This window comes from Anser anser, assembly GCF_964211835.1.
Source record: "Anser anser genome assembly, chromosome: 16".
Taxonomy (NCBI): domain Eukaryota; kingdom Metazoa; phylum Chordata; class Aves; order Anseriformes; family Anatidae; genus Anser; species Anser anser.
In genome coordinates, this window is record NC_139737.1 from 14653987 (window position 1) to 14673922 (window position 19936).

Here is a 19936-nt window from a genome sequence, read left to right on the forward strand (position 1 = left end):
CCTCCCCCCCTTCATTTCCCTTTCTCCCCCCTCCTTTTTTCCCCCTTCCCCCCCTTTTCCCTTCCCCTTCCCCCCTCCTTTTTTCCCCCTTCCCCCCCTTTTCCTTCCCCTTCCCCCCCCAACCCCTCCGGGCTCCCCGTGCCCGACCCCCCCGCCGAGCCGCCCGTGCCCCCCCCCCGCAGCGCCCCGCCCCGCGGGCTGCCCGGCCGCTATAAGCGGCGCGGCGCGGGGGAGCGCGCACAGCCTCGCCGCTCAGCTCAGCCGAGCACAGCTCAACCAGCCCGGCTCAGCCCAGCACAGCCCGGCTCAGCCCAGCACAGCCCGGCTCAGCCCGGCCCGGCCTCGCCATGCCTCTGCCCCGCGTCGCCCTCCTCCTGCTCGGCCTCCTCCTGGCCTCCGCCGCCGCCGAGTCGGTGAGTGCCGGCCCCGCGGGGCTCCGCCGGGTGCCGTCCGCCTCCCTTCCCCGCTCAGCCTCTCCCCCTCGCCCTCCCCGAGCCGGGTCCGGCGCAGCCAGGGCAGCGGGGGGCTGCTGGGCGCGGGGCCGAGCCCCTGCACCCCTCTTTTATCGCCGGTGTCCGGTGGGTCGGGGGCACGCAGCGCGCTGCGGTGTCCGGGCGCGCTGTCCTGCCTCGCCGGAGCGGCGTCGTGCCGGTTCCTCGGGGGGTCAGGACCCTCCTCGCCTCCAACGGGGGAGGGAAAGGGGGCCCGGCTGGTTTCGGAAGGGCGTAAATCCGACGAGGTGAAAGAGTTGGGATGCTTCGAGTCGGGCACGTGCGTGACCTCCCCGGCGAGGCGGAGGTTTGGGGATTCTGCCTCCCCGGTGTCTGGGTTTGGGTGCCTGTGACGCCTCGCTGGTGGTGCGGTCAGGGCAGGTTCCTCTGCTGGTCTGAGGGAGCTGCTGAGCCTGAGGTAACCGCGAGGATCTCAAAGCTAGGTTTGGTTATCCCCGTCGGGTATTTCGGACAGAAGGCTGTCCGTGCGGGCAGGTCAGCGCTGGTGCTGCTGTGCTGTGCTCCCCGACAGGGGCAGGGGGCTGTGGGGTGGGAAACTCCCGCAGAGGGCGTCTGTAGAGCCCGCTCTGCCCAGACCAGCAAGCCCAAATCCGCCCTAGCCTAGCGTCTCTCTCCCCGCTGTTAAGTTTGTGAATTGCTCGTCCGAGAAGTGGCCCGAGCCGGCGGGGCAGACCTTTGGGGCAGACAGCATCTGGAAGTTGCGCTGCCCATGTTTGGTATGAAATGCAACTGGGTGCCCCTGGGGAGCCGAGTGGACTGCAAGCATCGGATTTCTGCAAAGACGACGGCTTTCCAACAGATGGGTTCTGTAAACCCTTGCGCACAGCCTGTGCGGAGTGTTTGTCAGTGTCTTCCCAGCTACGTCAGGCAAGCCGTGCGCCTGAGCGGTAATACTAACCTACTACAGAGCCCTATCCAAACAAATCAGGCTACGGACTGCTGAGGAGGAGATGGGATGACACAGTATCTGGCAGAGCTCTGTGGGTGCTCCTCCCCTCATTTTTTTTTTTTATTTTTTTATAGCCCTGCCAAAACGTGCAGGGCTGCACAGCGCGCGGCTCCCAGCTCCTCCGTGCGGGCGGGGTGAAGACAGGTAGCCGTTCCTTCACAAGACGGGGATTGTGTTTCTCGCGCTTATGTAAGAGCGCGGCTTTTGAGAGCGATTTGGTGCTCGAATATTTCCCCGAGCCTGTACAAACAAAAACGCCTTGGCTCCTTTCCCCTCTTCAGCGCGGACGGGATTTCTCCGCGTGAAGCAATCCGGGCTGTGTAAGAGGGTGGGGGATATTAGCGGGGTGCCGACGTGTGACGTCTGCGCCCGGGCTGGGGGTGGCTTGCGTTACACCCGTGGTGTGGCTTGGCGCGAGAGCACCGCCTCGTCCCCGTGCCCTGGGGAAGGTTGGGGCTGGAGCCTGCCATCCCCCGGCGGTCCCCAGCCCTCTCCATCCAGTGCCGCAGGAAGCCAGGGCTGTGCGGGGCCAGTAAGGGGTTCCCACAGGAGGTGCTATAGGGGCTTGTGGCTGGGGACAGGCAGAAAGCCCCCGGTGTAGCTAAAATATGGGATCGGTGGAGTTGAGGAGGGGCAGCGTGGAACTGCAGAGCTCTGCCTGCACCTCTAGCACCTCGCTGGCCTCTGGCAGCACAGGCAGCAGGTATTCCTCGGCGTCAGAGGGATGTCTCTGCCTGCTGGAGGCTTGGGCTGCTCCTGGCTGTGACTGCCCCGAGCTCAGCAGGTCCTCAGCAGCGCTAACGGGCCGCGAGCTGGATGCAGCAGTCCTGCTTCGCTGCCCTGAAGTGAGCAGAGAGTTTCCCCCCAGCACCGCGCTGTGTTTGTGCATCCCCAGCAGTGCAGGCAAGCAGAAATCCATCCCCGAAGCTGAGGAGCCTTCGGGGAGAGGGGGGAGGCTTTGAGCTGTCTGTGGGCTCTGCCTGCTGGTTAGCAGCAGTCACGCTCGGAGGCTGCCTGATTGGCAAAGCTGGTGTCTTGCTGAGGATAGCCGTGTTAGGAAAGTAGTGCAGCGTTATTAATGTGAGAACCGGTTGGGCTCGTCCTGCTGCCATCGATCCCCGAGGCCTGTTCTTTCTGCTCTTTGCCCAGTTTCTCATCTGTCCCTCCCAATCACATCAAGACGCAGCGATCAGCGTCTTACTCTGCCTCCCGACTTGGCAAACCCAGGGGGCAGCTGAACGTCTGCAACAAATCCCGGCCTCCCTAAAACACCGAGCAGCAAGTCTGAGGAGATGTCCCTTGCTCCTGAAGGGGAGCCCGTGGCTTTGGGTACCCGACCCCAGAGCTGGCTGTCACGGTGCGGTGCCTGTAACGCGTGGGAAGCAGTGGCCTCTCCAGCACCTCGTACCCCGCCGAGCAAAGCGGGCACGGAGGGGTGCATGTGGGTGGGAGCAGTGACCCCGCAGAACTTGGGGTGCTGCTGCCCCTGCCCCACGTGCCTGCTGGCTCCCGTGCTGGGGAGATCTTTCTTAGGGTTCTGGTTTCCAAACAGTTTGCACAAGAGGCAGCTTGGGGCTGAACTTGGGACTTTCAGAGACCTGATGATACCAGAGGCTCGTTCATTCTAGGAAGTTAAGGCTGTTAGGCAACGGGATTGCTCTTTCCTGCCCCTCCTGCTGTTGTCTCCAAGGCCTTGGCACTTCAAGGTCCTGCAAACGCCTGTATGCAGTCCAACAACTGTGGAAATGTTTTTTCCTATGTCTTCACCTCTCCCCTCCTCTCCGAGCCTGTGTTAATGACTTTGCTGTTGCCTTGCGCTGCCTGGATGTTTGGGGTCAGGAGACCAGTCCCTGCTCTTCTCAAAATGCCTGAAGTGGAGCCTGACGTCCCCTTTGCCTTGGTGCTCTAGGTGGCTGTTGCCTTCCTGACACGCTTGTCCTGCTTCCACCACGAGGCTGGAGGCTGCTCGCCTGGCTTCGAGCGATAATGGAGAGGAAGGAGGGAGTCCGGCTGGTTGCTCAGCATGCAAACTTCAGCACGGTTCCCGCAGCTATTTTTCCCTTCCCTTCAGGCTGTTGCTGGTAAATACTCTGGAAACGTGCTGGCTCGCTGATCACAACTCCCCGGTCATCGCTTCAGCTAGACAACATGGAGCATCCATCCTCCAAAACACTTCTTTGCTCCTGAGTTAACATTTCGCCTCTTTGGCTTGCTCTTAAATCCTTGCAGCTGCATTCGCTGCTCGGCACAGCTTGTTCCTTTATGCCCTACAACAACAGGAGGGTCCTGCTGCTTTTGCAGCCTCAAGCTGGAAGCTGCTGTAGCTGCAGCACTACAAAACTGGATGAACCCGGCACACGTTTGACCTCTGGGCTGCTGTTGTGGAGCGTGTGTGGCTGTTTGTTGAGACTGGGTGGAATGCAAATGCTTCAGATTAAGGATTCAAATGATTTGCACTAGAGTGAGACTCTTGTGAGGAGGCTTGGCTTGGTGGCTCCGAACAGACAGGGCAGCCTGGTTAAAGGGTTGTAACGAGCTCCTGCACCGAGGGGCTACAGGAACTCCTACGTTAATGAGCTGTTAGGGCTGCGCTTTTGGATTATGTGGGACTTTTTGTCTCTGAGCACGCACTCGGTTGCCCAGTAAAGGCTTCTGTCCGACCAGGTCTGCTGTGCGTGGCCGTCAGCCCCGCAGCAGCAGTCTGACTCAGGGTTTCTGGCACTCGCCTGGCATAGCAGCTCCCCGAGACTGCTGTCACCATCTGAGTAACGGCTCTGCCCCCGGCCTCGCAGCCGTGACTCAGATGTGCTTGGCACTGCCTGCAGCCCCGGGTCTCTTCTTACGGGGGGAAGGAAAGGGGCGAATGCGGGGTCAGTGCTGCTCCTCAGCAGGCTGTGCCCTAACCGCCGCCGCCGGTCTCATCCACCTCGGTTTGTGTCCGTGGTGGGTAAAAAGCTGTTGGTCCCTGCCGTCTCCTTGCCGCCAGTGGCAGAGGTTTATGAGAAAACTGCCTCGCCTCGAGCAGCTGCTAGCCTGCTCTGGCAGCTCCGGGGGTGCTGCCTCTTCAGGCAGATACTGCTGGAAACGAGAATTGCGCGGGGACAGAGGAAAAGCGCGGTGTTATCTGGAGCAATTGAAAGTGTTCATAGCAGGGCAAAGGAGTGGAAAGTCATAAAGAGAAGGCTAAATACCTAATCCTGAATCTGGAGAAAATGTCAGCGTAGGAGGGGGAAACACGCAAGACACAGCTAAGTCCCTCTCAATTTCTAAAGGTTGGCTGACTTCAAAAATACCCTTCTTGTAAAAGTCTTATTTTGTTTTGCTGGAAATATCTGCTCTTGTCAGTTTTATCCTCGAGTCCTTTGAGGCTGAGACTCTGCTCACAAAACATCAAGTGGCTCTTGTTAGACAAATAACTGGGATAACTTAAAAATCAAAGCAGTTAATTAAAACCTTGGTGAGACACTCCTTGGGGTGGGAAGGAGACTGCTAGGCACGTAGTCCTGTTACCCAAGCAGCTCGTGTTGTGTAGCAAAAACGAGGTTTCTTCTTGCTTAAACAAATTGCAATCTGTCGGTCAAAGCAAGTTGTGCCTTGGGAAGGATTTCTTTCTTTTCATGTTGCTGTGCCTTAGCTGCTGAGGGGGAAAAGGTGTCTCCGTCCCAGTGCAACTAAAACTGTGCTGCCTGTCTCTTCTAAAACCCCGAAGACAGCACCACGGCCGTTCCTTGTTTACCTTGCTGGGAGGCTAACCCTGCCTCCTGCCCTTTAGCTGCAGTTACACTCAAACTGTAGCAATAAAAAGAGCTGTTAATGCACATTAATGCACTGGGAAAGTGCCTGCCTTGGACTTGCAGCAAAACAGTCCCAGGTGCGCAGCGGCCAGAAGTCTCGATGATCTCGGGTCTGGCTCTGCTCCTGACGGTGCGCACGCCTGGTGTGATGGGTGCTGCCACGCTGAGCTGGGCTCCCACGGCGCAGGGACGGATCCTGACCCGTGTGGCACAAGGAGGGCTGCTGAGCTTTTGGAGGCTGGTGTCCCTGTCTAAGAACAGAGCAGCTTCTAGCTATCCCCCCCTCAACTGGAAATACATATCGTCCTTACTGATGTCAGGAGCTTTTGCTTGGAAGACTGTGTTCCCAGTGAGATAAATATTTATTGCAAGTCCACGGCGCGCGGCGGGGCCGACTCTGGAGCAGGAGTCTGTTTATGTGTGAGCTGTTCTTGGCGCTAATTCCAAGTTTCCTGAGGCTGAGTACGAGAGGCTGGTACCATGCCTTGGTTACTAAATGACTTGCTAGCCTGGCCCAGCGCAGGCTCTGCAGAGCCAAGGAAGGAGTGAGCAAAACAATAACTCGGTCCCTCTGCTCCTGGCCGCGGCAGCGAGGGCGCAGAGAAGTGGTCAGGGAGTGCTGGAAAACTGCTGCCAGCTTCCTGCCCTCTGCTCAGAGGGGGGAGGAGATCTGGCCTGGAGTCCAGAGCTCTGGGGGAAGGACAGGACTCTGTAACGCTGCTGCGTGGTCTGCAATAGCACATGCTGGGGCTGCTTGATGGTCCCAAGCCAGGGCAAGCTCTGCACATTCAAGAATACTTTAAAAAAAACAAAAAAACAAAAACACACAACCAAAATCCCAGGCACTAGAAATTCCGTCTTTACAGTGGTAGCTAGCTAGGGGAAAATCCCTGCTGTTGCATCTATTGTTTATATAAATTCTTACGTAGGTATAGTCTGATAGTGTAGTGGCACGAGTACTTCATCTTGAGTGCTTCCATACTGATAGCTTTCACTGGTAGCTTTGCCAAAAGCAAAGCTCTACATAGTGTAACTGCTGGCAGCGCTCAGCAGCCTGGGCTAAGCCTAAATTGTTGGGCTACTACTTCTGATTAGATTAAAATGGCTTGTGGGAAGGGAGGCTTTTGTAGGGCGCAGCACTGGGAATCTTGATCACACAAACAAGCTGCGATTAGCTGCCTGGCGAGCCGGCTAGGAAGGGCACCGTGCTTCTGAGCCTTTGAAGCTGGTGTCTGCCAGGCTTAATCTCGCTAACGCTCTGGCACGAGGGAGAATAAAGATCCTGAAAATGCACGTTGTGCGTTTCTTGCCAAGTGGAAATTCTGCTCGTGTGTGTGTTGGGAAATATCGGGGTATCGTCGTCTTCTAGGAAGGGCGAGGCGTGCCCTCACTGCCCTTGGGTGAGGGAGAAAGGTGATATGTGAAGTATTCCAAGCGTGAAGTAGCAGCATGAGAAGTCATCCCTGATGGACGAGCTGCCTTGCTGTGGCCTTTATATCCTTATTTATTTATCCCCCCCCCATCCCCAGGCAGAGATACAAGAGGAGCTTCCCGGGTTAGAGTAGACAACTCAGAGTGAGTCTTAACCCTCAAAACCGAATCCCCCTTCTGACCTTGAACAGATTTCTCCTACTTCTGAGCTAAGCCCTTGGTAGTGAAGTATCTGAACTACTTATGATAAGATTTGTAGCTAGCATTTAAGAAAAAAAAAAAAACACAACAACCTTTGAACTCTGAATTCCTGTCCCTGACCGGGAGTACCTTTCAGGGGCTCGCCATGGCTCTGCTGTGGTTGTTTTCCTCCTCAAGTCACATGAGAGCTCCTGCTTTTCCCTCCTGCAGTTTTCCTCTGAACCTTATCTTTATTTGCTTCGGGGCAAGTGATTGACACACAGCCATCTGCAACTGCCTGCTGAGCTTTATCTAGTCTAGCTGGAGGGGCAAGCAGTCATCTCCTCCCCACTCTGGTGCACGGAGCTGGGCGCTGAGTATTTACTTAGAGCACCTATTTTGCCACCGTTGCAGTAAACAGATCCCAGCATGTGCCTGTCTGGCAGAGGACGGGGATCTTCACGGCTTTGCTCTTGGTTGATAATCAGGCAAGAGCAGTTAAACCAGAATCCATTCCTGTGTAATCTATCCATCCTCCTTCTGTTTGCTGCTCCAGCACGGCCTGAAAGGCACAAGCGTGCAGCGTGGCCTGAAGAGAGCAGGCCGTGTGTCGGCAAACGCATGTCAGTTAAGAGGTAGCCGAGGTTTGCCTGGGTAAGTGCAGGGAAGCTTATTTTGAGCAAGCTCCCCAGTGCCTGCAGAGCCTGGGAGGGATTCATCCCCGCTGCAGCGGAGGGATCGCCCCGTGGGAGCGGGTCACACCGCCGAGCCCGGGATTACGGCGTCATTGTCACAGGGATTATGACTCCGCTGCCGCATGAGCCCCCAGGATTGCTGCTTGCTGCGACACGGCTTACAGGATCCCGGGGGGACGTGCAGGAGGGGGGTGACCCGCGCTGGGGCTGTGCTTAGCGCTGGCCACGTGCTGCTGTACCTGCCCCCACGGAGCGCGTGGCCCGCCGGATTCGAGCACACAGGACTGGTTTTGTGGCTGCAGGGAGACGGATACCTGCTTGGACAGGGACTGGGGATGCTTCCCGTAATGACCTTGAGCGAGTGGCGCTCTGTCAGCCCCTGCGTTCCTCTTGTTCTGTCTTACTGAGCGAGTCGCTGCTCCTGGACTCTATTACCAAGCACAATTATGTATATGCATGTACATAAAAATATATATATAAAATATAAAGCCTTTTCTGAATGCACTGGCCTGTGCTTGTCTCTGATTTTCTCAGAGACGTTGTGGGCTCATCTTTGCAGCTCGCTGTGATGGGGTGCACGTGTAGGGTGACTTAGTGGGAAGATGGGCTGAGCCTGTGGGCCTGCTCCAGGACTGCTTAAAAAGAGTTGAGCGTAGGCACAGTGGTATTTAACTGCGTCTGTGAGCCTGGGGGTGAGCCTGTCGTGGAACAAAACACACACGTGTGCCTCTGTGCCTTACCTTCTGTCCCTTGGCACAGAGGGCACTGCGGGCCGTGTGCGCTGTGCTACATGGGACAGCGTGACCAGAGGTAGATCGGTACCCTCCAGGCACGGGCACAAGGAGTTAGCACGAGTGCTGAAGGAGTTAGGTGCGACCGAGGTTGAAATAATGGTATTTGTTTTGCTCTCAGTACAGAAGTGATTGAAACTTCGGTTTTCCCTGCACTGGAGTGGGGAGGGAGTCAAGGGTGGCTTGAGGGAAAGTGTAGGCCCTTCTCTTTCTGCTGCGGCAGGAGTTGGCTCTGCGGGAAGCTCCTGCCACTCCTAATAGCTTTACTTGTAAGGGCTGTAAGGTGGGAGGATAGAGCTGTCTTTGCCTGTCACCTCTCTCCAGGCCTCCCTCCCGCGGGGGGCAGCTTTGCTGAGCTGACTTGCGCGGTTCCTCGCCCCCCCTGGTTTCAGAGGGCAGGCTTGGCCGTGCTGGGGCTGTGAGGCGAGCTCTGCTCCTCTGCGTGCTTTGCATGAGCTTAAAACCTTCCTGGTTCTGTCTCTGAGCTTCTGCAAGAGCGCGGTGGAAGTGAGCTGTATGGAAATCCCCCGACTCAGGCCGGGTGGTTTGCAGAGTTTTCGCCTCCCCGCACTGGGAAGGCCCCACCAGGTTCGGTGCTCTTTGGCCAAAAATGTGGGCAGCGCTGCGGGAAAGCCGGGTGGGCAGCTGCTCATGACAGCACGGGGCTGGGAAAGGGGTCTGTGTGATACTGCTCAGCTGGGGTTTCTGGATGGGGCAGGGGGCAATCGGAACAAACGCCCAAATCGGCACCCAGGAGAGTCCCGACAGCTTCACCCGAGCACCCGACAGCAAGGCACGCTGTGGTGTCCAGCAAGCTCCTTAGTGACAGGGAATGGGAAAACTTTGCCTAGAGACTTCCCAAGAGCACATACATACCCCGATGTCCCTCCTTCTGTGGCTGTCTCCCCTCAGCACAGGAATTTTCCTTGGATCTGCTTGACTGGAGCCCCAGTCCTGACTGTGGCACATTCCTCAGTGCACCTGGGCTCATGTCATGGATTTATTTGGGGGTCTGAGACCCCGTCCTTCAACCCTGGTCACTGCAGTGAAACGAGGTGATCCATACAGCTGTCCTCTAGTACAGAGCACCAAACAAAAGCTGCAGGAGCTACTTATGTTATCTGTCCCTGCAGGCTATAAAGAGTTAACAGATCTGCACCTTTGCCACTTCTGCCACCTCCCAGGCTGGCCCAGGTCCACCTGCTTTTGTCTAGGAAGGGTTGACTTTCACCTTGCTCCTGTTTACTCCTAGACTTGTGTACACAGTGCTGGGAAGGGAGACGCACAGAGCTCAGCTCCCCATTACGGAGTCGTAAAAGGAGATAAAGAGCGCCCTGCACTTCAGGTGCCAGAGTCTCTGCAGGTCTGACTCCTCTGCTGCTCGCTGGCTACAGCCTTCGAAAGAAGCCTTTAGCGAACTTTGGCGTGGTTGATCGGAGGCAGTGGCCACAAAAGCAAATCCCATGTCTGAAAAGCTTTGTCCCTTCTCCAGAACATAATTTGTTTTTCTTTCTGATGGGGTTTGCAAAAGCTGCGGTGAGGATGTGTGGGCTGGGGTAGGTGAGCTGCCTGGGTCTGGTATTTCCCAGAACTAGCCAGCAGCTGGGGAAACTCGCACGTCGGCCAGGCCCTTTGCTCGCTGCCTTGGTGAATAGATGCTCCTGCTCTCAGAAGAGCCTGGCGATACACTGGGCCCAGGAGCGTGGGATGGAGTGGGGTGGGCTGGGGCTGGGGCTGAGGCAGCCTGCGCCCTGCTCGGGGTGCTGGCTGTGACTCCTGTGCTGTAGGGCAGGAGCAGGGCAAGCCGTGTCCAGCCTCACCCACAGCCTGTCTGGGGCTCACGTGAGACCTCTGTGCCCAGCTTTTCCAGGAATGGCGCTCATAGCTCACGTGCCTGACGTGCTGCTTGTCCAGCAGGGAATAGGCTCTTAATTTTTGCCACTGGCAGGCAGGGAAAGCTTCTGCTCCATCCCCGGCACACTGGTTAATCCCCCTCGGTGCTTGCTGGGGATCAAAGCTGCTTAGCATGAGGAAGAAATCCTGGAAGCAGCAGAAATGGTAGTTTTCTGTGCAGACCTCTCCTGGAAAGGAGCATATTAATAGCAGGGCTCGACTTCAGCTGCCAGGGCAAGGTGGGGAGGCGCAGCCGTCCAGTCTGCCTCTCCCAGCAAGTCCCTGGCCCGGCTCCAGTGTGGGATAACAGGTGGCAGAAAGCAGGCTCTGAGCAGCGGGTGCCCTCCTCCAGCTGGCAGTTGTGGAGGGTGTTAAGCTGGACGTGGCCAGAGACGACTTGGCAAGGGCTGCCTGGTGCTGTGCTGCTGTCTCGTAGCTTTTTCCTCTTGGCCGTGGCCTGCCAGCGCAGAGGGAGCAGCGGCACCTGCCTGTGGTGTCTCTCAGCCTGCTGTCATGGCTGTGGCAAGGACTGAGCCTTCCTTGGGACGAGCAGTTCTGCAGGGAGCTGTTTGTGGCACTCAGGAAGCCCTGAGCCTTTGCTTTCAAGCCTGGGAAAGTGCCCTCTCACAGGTGTGCATGCTAGGAATGTGCCTGCTGCAGACCTGCCCTGAGAGCAGGGCACTCGGCTGTTAACTCTTCCCGGCTGGAGCGCTCCCGGCTGCCCAGGGCCCAGCTCCTGGAAGGAGCCTGCTCCCTGGGAGAGCGTGTCCTGGAACCTAGAGGGCAGATATGGAGATGCCCAGCAGCCCTCTAACTTCCCTGTGCTTCGGGGAGAAGCTGGCAGATGAATCTGTTAAAAAACAAGCCTTGCTGCCCACAAGAAAAGCTTTCTGCAAGGCTCGAGGAGCTCTCCTGGCTTCCAGGAATTTCCCTGTCCTTGCTCAAGAGGATGATGAAGAGTGAGTTCAGGGAACGCTCCCATATAATCTTATTTACGCTTGTGAGTCAGTAATTTCCTTGTTATGTCCTCTGGCTTGTAAACACTGTCTGTCCTGATGTAAATAGGGCTTTCTGATAGCCGAACCTGGTGCGTTCCACAGTACGTACTAATCGCCGTGGCTGGCTGCCATGGCGCTGCTCATGCCTGGGCTGATCTGATAAGGCCAGCCTGCTGTCCAGCCACTCGGTGGCCCAAAGGCGGCTTTCCTTCAGCCTCCCTCGCTGGGACATTCGCTGGCCGTGAGTCATGACAGCGTGCAGCATGAGCTGGCACGGGTGCGGCTCGGCACGGCGCTCCTGCCAGCATCGGTCTGCCCCGGCTTGGCAGCCCGCTTGTAGGGATCGCAGCAAGTGCGCTGCCCGGCCCCGCTGTCCTGGCATGGGCAGACTGGAACCGACCCTTCCCGCGCCTCCATGGAGTCGCCGTGAGCTGTAGTGGGAGCAGCGACCGCCTGCTGGCAGCGGTTCCCATCGCAGGTCTGGCTTTGGCTGGGTTTCACATATCTCAAAATGAATTTGCCCTGGAGTGAGTGATGCGTAATGTTAGGAACGCCTGGTTCCAGGAGGCGAGGGGATTTCTTCCCAGCTGTCCTTCCTCCCCAGCCCCCTTCCCATTGCTCCGTGCCAGCTCGGACGGAGAGGAGACGGGTCTGGGAGGAGAGCTGGCCCCAGTGCTCCGTGCCCCGCAGCTATTCATTTGCTTATCCTGCAGCAGAGTTGCAGGGGAAACCAGAGATGCCTCAATAAGCTAATGAAAAGCACATCAAGTAGCCGCTGCTCCTCATGCAAAATGAGAAGCATCTTGCTCTGACCACAAGGCATTGTTTGTGGCAAAACCAGTACCCTAATGGTAGGGAAATCTGGGCGGCGAGCAGGGCCGAGAGGAAGCTGACTCATGGCTTATGACGGGTTGTGAGCATTCACCTGTAGGATCAGAGGTGGGGATAACTCGTCAGGCTGTGTCACTGCGGGGCTGCAGGAAGGGTCGCACCTGGGCTACCAGGGGAGCTGATGGGAGCCACTGGAGGCGCAGAGCCCGCTGCCCCGTGCTCGCTGCTATCCTGATAAAGCAGCCGGGCTTGGGTGGTGAGACCCAGGGCTCATGGGTCTCTGCTCTTCTCCCCCCAGTAATGCCATAGTTACTCATGATAAACTTGCATGATAAGAAGAACCCTCAGATGTGCAGGGCTGTGGACTAAAAGCATGTGTTCTGCTGCAGCTATTTACAAAGACACTCCTGGGTAGATAAACCTTCAGGACTTAAACCACGGTGATGCCCAGGAAGCGTGCATCCAGTATTTCTACGGGGACAACATGAAAAAATGTGACAGCCTAGCTCCCAGCTATGAGACCCGTCCGTCTGCGTCCCGCTCCTTGCCCTGGGGGAAGGGGTGAAGTCCCCCACCACGCCGATGACTTCATGGCTGTGGAATCAGAGGCAGGGAGCGCTGGAATCTGCGGGCTGCTGTTGGGCAACTGCGAGCTGCCTCCGCGGCACCCTCACCTGGCCCCAGGCTGCTGGGAGAGCTCCGAGGCTTCTGGGGGAATTGCACAACCTCGGTGAGGGCAGGAGGTTTGCGCTTGTGGCTCCGGCAAGGTCCAAGTGCAAATGAGCTCTGGTGTAGAAATTGCCACTGTGGCCACGCAGCTGATTCCCTGCGAGGCTCTCCCGGCCTAGCTGCTGTGCAGGCTGGGCAGCCTGCCCTTCTGCGCTGCTGTTCTGCTCCCGAACGTCTGCAGCCGCAGTTGCCAAACCTTGGGATCCTGGGCTTCATTTTATAGACTTGTTTGTTTACGTGTGATTAAATAGGTGAGACGGGGAAGCTCTTCCTTCAGGCGAGTTACTGCTGATAGCGAATGCTCTTGAACATCGCAGCATTGCACTGCAGATCAGCTGAACTGACAGATCAGTTTTTAACCCTTGGGTAATAAAATAGATTTGGTCTCAGTGCAAGAAGCAATGAGCTGCCTTGATGTGAAGCTTCTGTGCTGTGCAAAAAAAAAAGTCTGACATATAGGTGCCAGGCTTTCTCTGAGAATAGCAAGTTCCTCCAAATGCCCCTTTCTGACAAACTGAAGGCATTGTCTTTCCCCACGTGCTCTTGCTCTGAACTCCTGACCAAGATTGTGTTGTGTTATTTTCACCCTGTGGTTGTTTGGTGAACCTCCTGAATGCACAGTTCTCAGGAAATTCCCATCCCAGACTGGCTCTCACTTCTGTTCTGAGAAATTCTAGGGGAATTCAGCTATTTCCAGGCCAATGAAGATAATGCTCTTGGTGGAGAGGAAGTTCAGCATTTAATGTTCTTGTGATGGAATTGTTGTGTTCAGCCCTGAACTGCCCTTTTGAAAAACCCTTCAGAGTAGTTGCCTGAGACTTAACACTTCTCTTCCCCTGTCTTAAGGTGAGAGAAACCGAGACCATGGATGCACGATGGCTCGACTACCCTGGTTCTGGAGACCTGCCAGATGATGAAGACATTGGCAAATTCAAACCTCCCTCAACTTCTGATGGGTTAGATATAGATGAGACGTCTGGTTCTGGAGGTAAGCAGGGAAGGGGGCGAATGGATCTCCCTCGGCTGATACTGAAATTCTTCCTAGTGCCAGCAATCATGAATGATGGGCTAAGGGTACAGCTCGAGCTCCAGGGGGAACTGCAGAGTGTCAGGTGAAGATGAGAAAGCCGTGCGGACTGTAGGCACTCAGAGATGAGAACAGTGAAAGTGGTTGTACCATGATGTTGAATCACTCTGGCTAGACTCCATCTGTCCTCCCTAACTTGCCTTACTGCAAGCAAAAAGGCATCGTGCTAGCTGGGTCTCTGTCCCATTGAACTCCAAAGAACTTCTGGCAGATTTTTTTTTTAATTCTAATCTTGAGGTAGTGTTAAAGGGCTTAAAGTTTGGTGTCTTAGCTGAGGCCAAACAAGGTGAAGGACTAACTGATGTTGAAGTGAACTCTCTGTGACATGCAAAGCTCCCTGCCCAAACCAGTTTCAGCAGCACCTTGTCCCCTTTATGTGAACACTTGTTCTCTAAATGGAAAAGAACAAGTACTGAAATCAGTACCTGACATGTTTGGGCAGATCTGGTGACTAGAGGGTTAGCAAACTATCCTTTAGGGGTGGGTGGTGAGAGCTTTGCCCTCCCTTGGCATTAGTTTAGCAAGCTATGGCAGACCTGCTTTGCGGAGCGACTCCTGATAATCTGCAGCAGGGGCCAATGGATGCAGCTGAAGATCCCTCCCATGCAAGAGGTGTTGGTCTGGAGATTACATCTCATGGTCTTGTGCAATCGAAGCCATGAAGTGGTGAATGTACGAGTAGATAAGAGGGAACGGTATTCAGGAGAGCAAGAGTGCTATTTAGACTGAAGTTGCTGAAGTGTCCGAATTGTGGAAAACCAGCCTGTAATTAGAGGAAAACTTAGCGTCCTCTTCTTTCCCCCCTGCAGACTACCCAGATTCTGAAGGTGCTATATATCCGACCACCATGGATACTCCTCTGGTAGGTATTGCCTTTGCATGTATATTTTTTTAAACAACGTGTAGCTACTCTGGCCCATCTCTGAAGCTTTCTGAATACCCTTCCCCCTGCAAGACGTGGCAGTGAGAGGAATCTACCTGCATGAGCAGGAACAGCATGCTTGCAATGCACTAAGCAAACTTTCCTTTCCCTGCACACCCTCCTACTTTCAATTGTAGGTAGGCTGGGTGCTGCTTACTGACGGGTGTGGTTTGTCTATTCTCTGTAGATATCTGACAACTATATCCCTGGAGATATGGAGAGAAAGATAGAAGGTGAGAAGAAAAACACGATGCTGGACAATGAAATCATTCCAGACAAAGCTTTACCTGTTGAAGAGAACCTGTCCAACAAGATCTCCATGGCAAGCACAGCCAACAGCAGCATCTTTGAAAGAACAGAAGTTCTTACAGGTAATAGTCCACATTGTTCTTAAACTTTAATGACAAATTATTAATATTGTACATCAAAATGGCTTGTATTGTTCTCTGAGGAGCAGTTCCCTGCATTACCTTTGTGCCTGCCTCTACCAGATCACTTCTGCCTTCTAGTCCTTACATGGCAGAAGAGCCTAGGGCTTGCCTTGCTGGGGGTAAATTGCTTGTTTTTTGAGTGTGTCACCTGACTGCTGGCTTAAACAAGTGCCACACAAGTCATGTGGCAGCTGCTCTGCACCTGCCTTCCTCAGCCAGAGGCATATCTAGCCATAAATCAGCAATGTCATAAACTTCTAAATCGAATGCAGACATTTTCCTTCTAACCTCTGCCCAAGGCCTGCTTTTCCTGAGCCTTGCCAGGAACCCAACAACTCCTCTAGGGGGTTTGAGCACCTAGTCAGCTGTTACAAATCTAAGCGGCTCTGTCTAGAGCAGAACCAAGCAGCTGGCTCCCCCTCAGCATGTGGGACAGATCTATATCAAGGCAAACTTCATCCAGCACTTAGCTTGATGTCCGAGTACAGACCTCAGCGCGTTGTGCCCACGTGCAGCCATCCTTCCACGTGGAGGAGGGACGGGAGACTGGATTGCAAAGCCACCTAACAAAGTAGCTGAATTAGTGCAGTGAGAAGGTGTCACAGCAAAAGATAAACTTGATTGAAGTCTTACGGCCACCCTTGGTGTGAGGAGAGGGAAAAATCTTCTGGGTGTGTGTGGGGAGTTGTTGCTGTTTAATTGAAATACTCAATTATGTGTGCTCACGCATAAATGTGAGTATATATAAACAATAAAGCATTCAATCAAAGCTGTACCATTTTCCTGGAGTTGATACTGTGGGTTGTGGGAGGGCTGTCTTGGAGACTAAGAAAAAAGGGAACCGTACCAAAGCAGGGAGGTTGTCTTTTTGATGAAAGTTCCTTCTTGCACTTAACTGGAAGATTAGCACAACTGGTTAATGTGGAACATGTGATTATTCTATGGTTGGATGAAAATCAGTTTGTGGCTTTTTCCAGTAACATCTGCTGTTGCTGAAAATGTCAGTACATATGGTGATAGGCACATGGGCAGAACTGATTCCGGAGGCAGTTCTGGGAACTTGTACTTATGAAGCAGATCTCAAAATTTAGCTGACAGTTTGGACTTGTCCAGGAGTTTAGACTTAATTCCATGTTTATTTTTTTTCCCCAGCTCTCATTGCAGGAGGGGCAGTTGGCCTCCTGTTTGCTATCTTCCTGATCCTTCTCTTAGTCTATCGCATGAAGAAAAAGGACGAAGGCAGTTACGACCTTGGAAAGAAACCGATCTACAAGAAAGCCCCTACAAACGAGTTCTACGCTTAAAGCTCAGCAGCACTTTGTGCCCATCAAGGGACAAATGGACTGTATGGAAACACTGTGCCCTCCAAGGAGACGTGCTGAACAAATGTTCTTTTTGGATTGAATTTCAAAGTGACTTTGAGGGGGAAAAATTTCTATATGACCCTTTCCACCCCACTCAGCTAACAAGGGCCCAATGAAATACAAAGAGTCTGAAAAAACAAAACAACAAACCTCAGTGTACTTTATCTAAAGCTAGTATAAAAAAAAAAAGCCAAACTTTCTGCTTGTTTTTATAGAGGGTATGTAAACATAAAACAGACTGTATGGAAGTAAACACTATGTGTTTGCATCCAGTGTGTGGTGTTCAGATTGGCTGCTTCTACAGAAGATGACTTTTTTTTATTAACCTTGCTAACAGACATCTTGCAGCAGGCTGTTGATGTGAAGCATTTTTGTGGAGAACTATTTATGAATCTCTTACACTACAGATAATGTTGCCTTATCGGGGAGTAAAAGGCCCATAGGGCTCAAAATCCATGAATGCCATAAAGGGCCTATGGGAATGTCTTCCCCTGGAGACTTCTGTCTCTTCCTGCTGGCCCCAGGCAAGGGTCGTTAGTCCATGAAATCAGGACAGCCCTGTTTCTCTTGGCTATGGTGACACCCTTTCCCTGCCTTTACTCTCTTACCTTTTTTTTTTAGGATTGCCTGTAGGGTTTTTATAACAAAATTTTAAAGAAAATAGACTAATGTTTATATAAAGTTTGTAGAAATTGTTTTTGAAATAAAAAAAAATCTACTTTTTTAATTTCCTCAGATTTATTTTTTCAATCCCTTTGTGTTTCCTTTGGCTGGGCATTTCTCTAGAGATGTTTTGTATGATTCATATTCTGAACTGCAGCAGGGTTAGCTACAGTGTGTTACAGATTTCTTTTTAGTTCTATAGCAGCTACTGGAGAGGGTAAAGATATTTATGGTTTTCTTGTAACTTAGGTTTTGATTTTTTTTTTTTTAAAACTTTTAAAAATAGAATTATTTATAGTTTCTGAAATGGCTGCTCTTCTCTTCTGGTAACTTTTATCCTTTTTATGTAAAACGCTAATATAATGAGTCTCTGTGAAAACTATTTAAGCTTTATTCTGTGAATTTTAATTATGAATTCAAGGCAATAACTTCTAGAATTAATCTGTATGCAAAATTGGATTCATTATATATGATTGAAGTAGGGAAAAGATGAGAATATTTCTAGTCTGTAATATATTATAATCAGTCCTATAGAGCTATATATTATATTTTACTGAGAAATACACAGTTCAGAGTGAAAAGGCTGGAGTTAATTCTTCAGCAGCCTCGCTGTGAGCCTGGGTCTAGTTTGTACTGCTCTTTGTCCAGTGTCTGCTCTAGAGTGCAGGTGGGCTGGTGAAGGCAGCTGGGGGGCTAGTAGCCATGCCCAGGGCTGTGCCACCCCATCCCTGCTGCGCCTGGGGGCTGGCAGCATTAGGGGATGTCAGGCTGGATCCTCTAAGGTGCAGCTGAGGTCCCCATCTCCGTTCTGGGGTTGCTCTTTGATGCAGGCATTGAGAGCTTACAGTACAGGGAAAATAATTTGATTTTTGGTGCATGTCTGTGCTGCGGAGCCCCGGTGGTCCTGGGCCAAGCACTGACCTCCTGCAGAAGGCTGCCTCTGGTCGCCACAGAGCCACAGGTGGCTCGCTCTGACCTCCTGTGGTGGTCCTCTGTAACGTGTTGTGTACATAGCTCCTACCTCTTCTGAGTCACGCCAGTCCCCCTAGAGCAACGGGTGGCTGCAGGTCCCAGGTCTCCGATGGAGGAGGGCGGTGCAGGAGCACTCCGTGCAGGTCCTGTCCTGTTGCAGCTGTCTGAACCTGCTCTGGCTCAAGGCACCTTCGCTGTGGGGTCCTCAAACTGAGCAACAGGGTTGGCAGCCCAGAACCAGACTGTTGTGAATATTTTTTAGGAATCTCACCAGCTTCTCAAGCCTCCTTACAGGGACTTTGTTGTAGGCCTGAGGCCAAATCTGTAGAGGCAATAGCACAAAGAAATTTGGCTTCAGCTGGTGGCAGCCGCTTCTCGGTGTGGGACCGGTGCAGCGGGGCAGAGGGGGTGATGCACTGAGATGTGAGGGCGAGAGGACTTCCCCGAGGCTTCTCCTCCAGGCTGGCTCCCTTGGTCCCAGTACGTGTGTGTTCTTGGAAACTGCAGGCTCTGGGGTTGCTCTAAGAGCCAGGCACAGCTCATTGTAGACTGGGAAGGAGGGGGAGGACACGCAGTGCCTATGGGCAGCACTACGGGGAAGGCAGGAGAGGTGTCTGCTCCGCTGGGTACTTGGATTCTCTTGTCTAATTGCTCTTGGATTTTCCACTGTTACGTTTTTGTTTTTATTTTCCCCTCAAATAAACTGGTACTTTATAAAATTGGCTTTTTGGACTGTTTCTGATCCAGGATTACTTTTGGGAACTGGATAGCAGGGACCTCGTGTTTGTGTAACTGCTTGGTTTACCGAAGGGAGGGCGTGCGGGGAGCCGGCCCGGTGGTGGCCTGCAGCTCACAGGGGCTTTGTCAGCTGCCCCCGTGCCCTCTGCAGCGTCTGACCCCCAAGGGACTCCTGTAGGACCAGCATGTCTGGCTTGCTGGAGCTCCCTGGTACTGAAGCTTTTCCAGGCAGGCAAAGCACACCTAGCATGGCATGGGGCGGTGAGTCCGTCCCCTCTGATGTCCTGTTTCTGTGATGGGACTTGGAGGGTTGTAGCCAGAAGGGCCAGAGGGAGGTAAAGGCAGGCTTGGGCCTGTCCCCTGGTGACAGCAGGACGTGCCCATGCCCGCAGGTGTAGAGCAAGGTGCACAGAGCCTCGCCTGACCAAGTTTGAAGCCAGCTCTGGTTGAGTGACGTGGGCCTTGAGATGGGAGCAGGACTGCTCCAGCCTCCCTGGGGTCGGCTGCTCTGGGAGCAAGGCTGCGGTGGCTCTGTGCTGCTTCCACCAAAGGCAGCTTTTCTCTCTAGCAAGCCCTGAAGGAAGCTGCTGCTGCTTCTCCAAGCCACTCTGCTCTGACAGCTTGGTGCTCTCGAGGGCTGGGACCCCTCTCGGTATCCCCAGGCTGCTCGCTGGGACAAGTGCTGAGCCTCCTAAGAAGTGCTGTATTTAAACAGATTTTCCTCCTGGAGAAAATCCAGTTCCCTTCTCCCTGGTGGAAACTTCTCCCTGCTGAAAGCTCCTCTCAGGATGCTTAGATTTAGCAGGTATAAAGAGAACAAATTGGGGGCAGGCTCCAGGCTCCCTCAGGGTTGAGGGAGCAGCAGTGCTTGCTGTGCTCCGTGCAGTTGCTTGGTCCAGTGCTGGTGCTCTGGGGGGTCCCCTGAGAGCCCGCTTCTGGTGCCGAGGTACCGAGAC

General features: G+C 53.8%; 1 protein-coding gene across 1 annotated transcript; it reads left to right on the forward strand.

The window, feature by feature from the left end:
- The first annotated feature begins 221 nt into the window (after nt 1–221).
- Nucleotides 222–18961, forward strand: SDC4 (syndecan 4). The gene is made up of 5 exons (XM_083801676.1): nt 222–413; nt 13650–13791; nt 14700–14752; nt 15000–15183; nt 16396–18961. The coding sequence occupies exons 1-5, from the start codon at nt 348–350 to the stop codon at nt 16545–16547; spliced, it is 597 nt and encodes a 198-aa protein (XP_083657802.1). The 5' UTR covers nt 222–347; the 3' UTR covers nt 16548–18961.
- The last annotated feature ends 975 nt before the right edge of the window (nt 18962–19936 follow it).

Coding starts and splice junctions, on each gene's coding strand:
- SDC4 (XM_083801676.1), top strand. CDS start 348: ATGCCTCTGCCCCGCGTCGCCCTCCTCCTGCTCGGCCTCCTCCTGGCC. Junction 13,792..14,699: donor TGAGACGTCTGGTTCTGGAG/GTAAGCAGGGAA, acceptor TCCCCCCTGCAG/ACTACCCAGATTCTGAAGGT. Junction 15,184..16,395: donor AAGAACAGAAGTTCTTACAG/GTAATAGTCCAC, acceptor TTTTTTCCCCAG/CTCTCATTGCAGGAGGGGCA.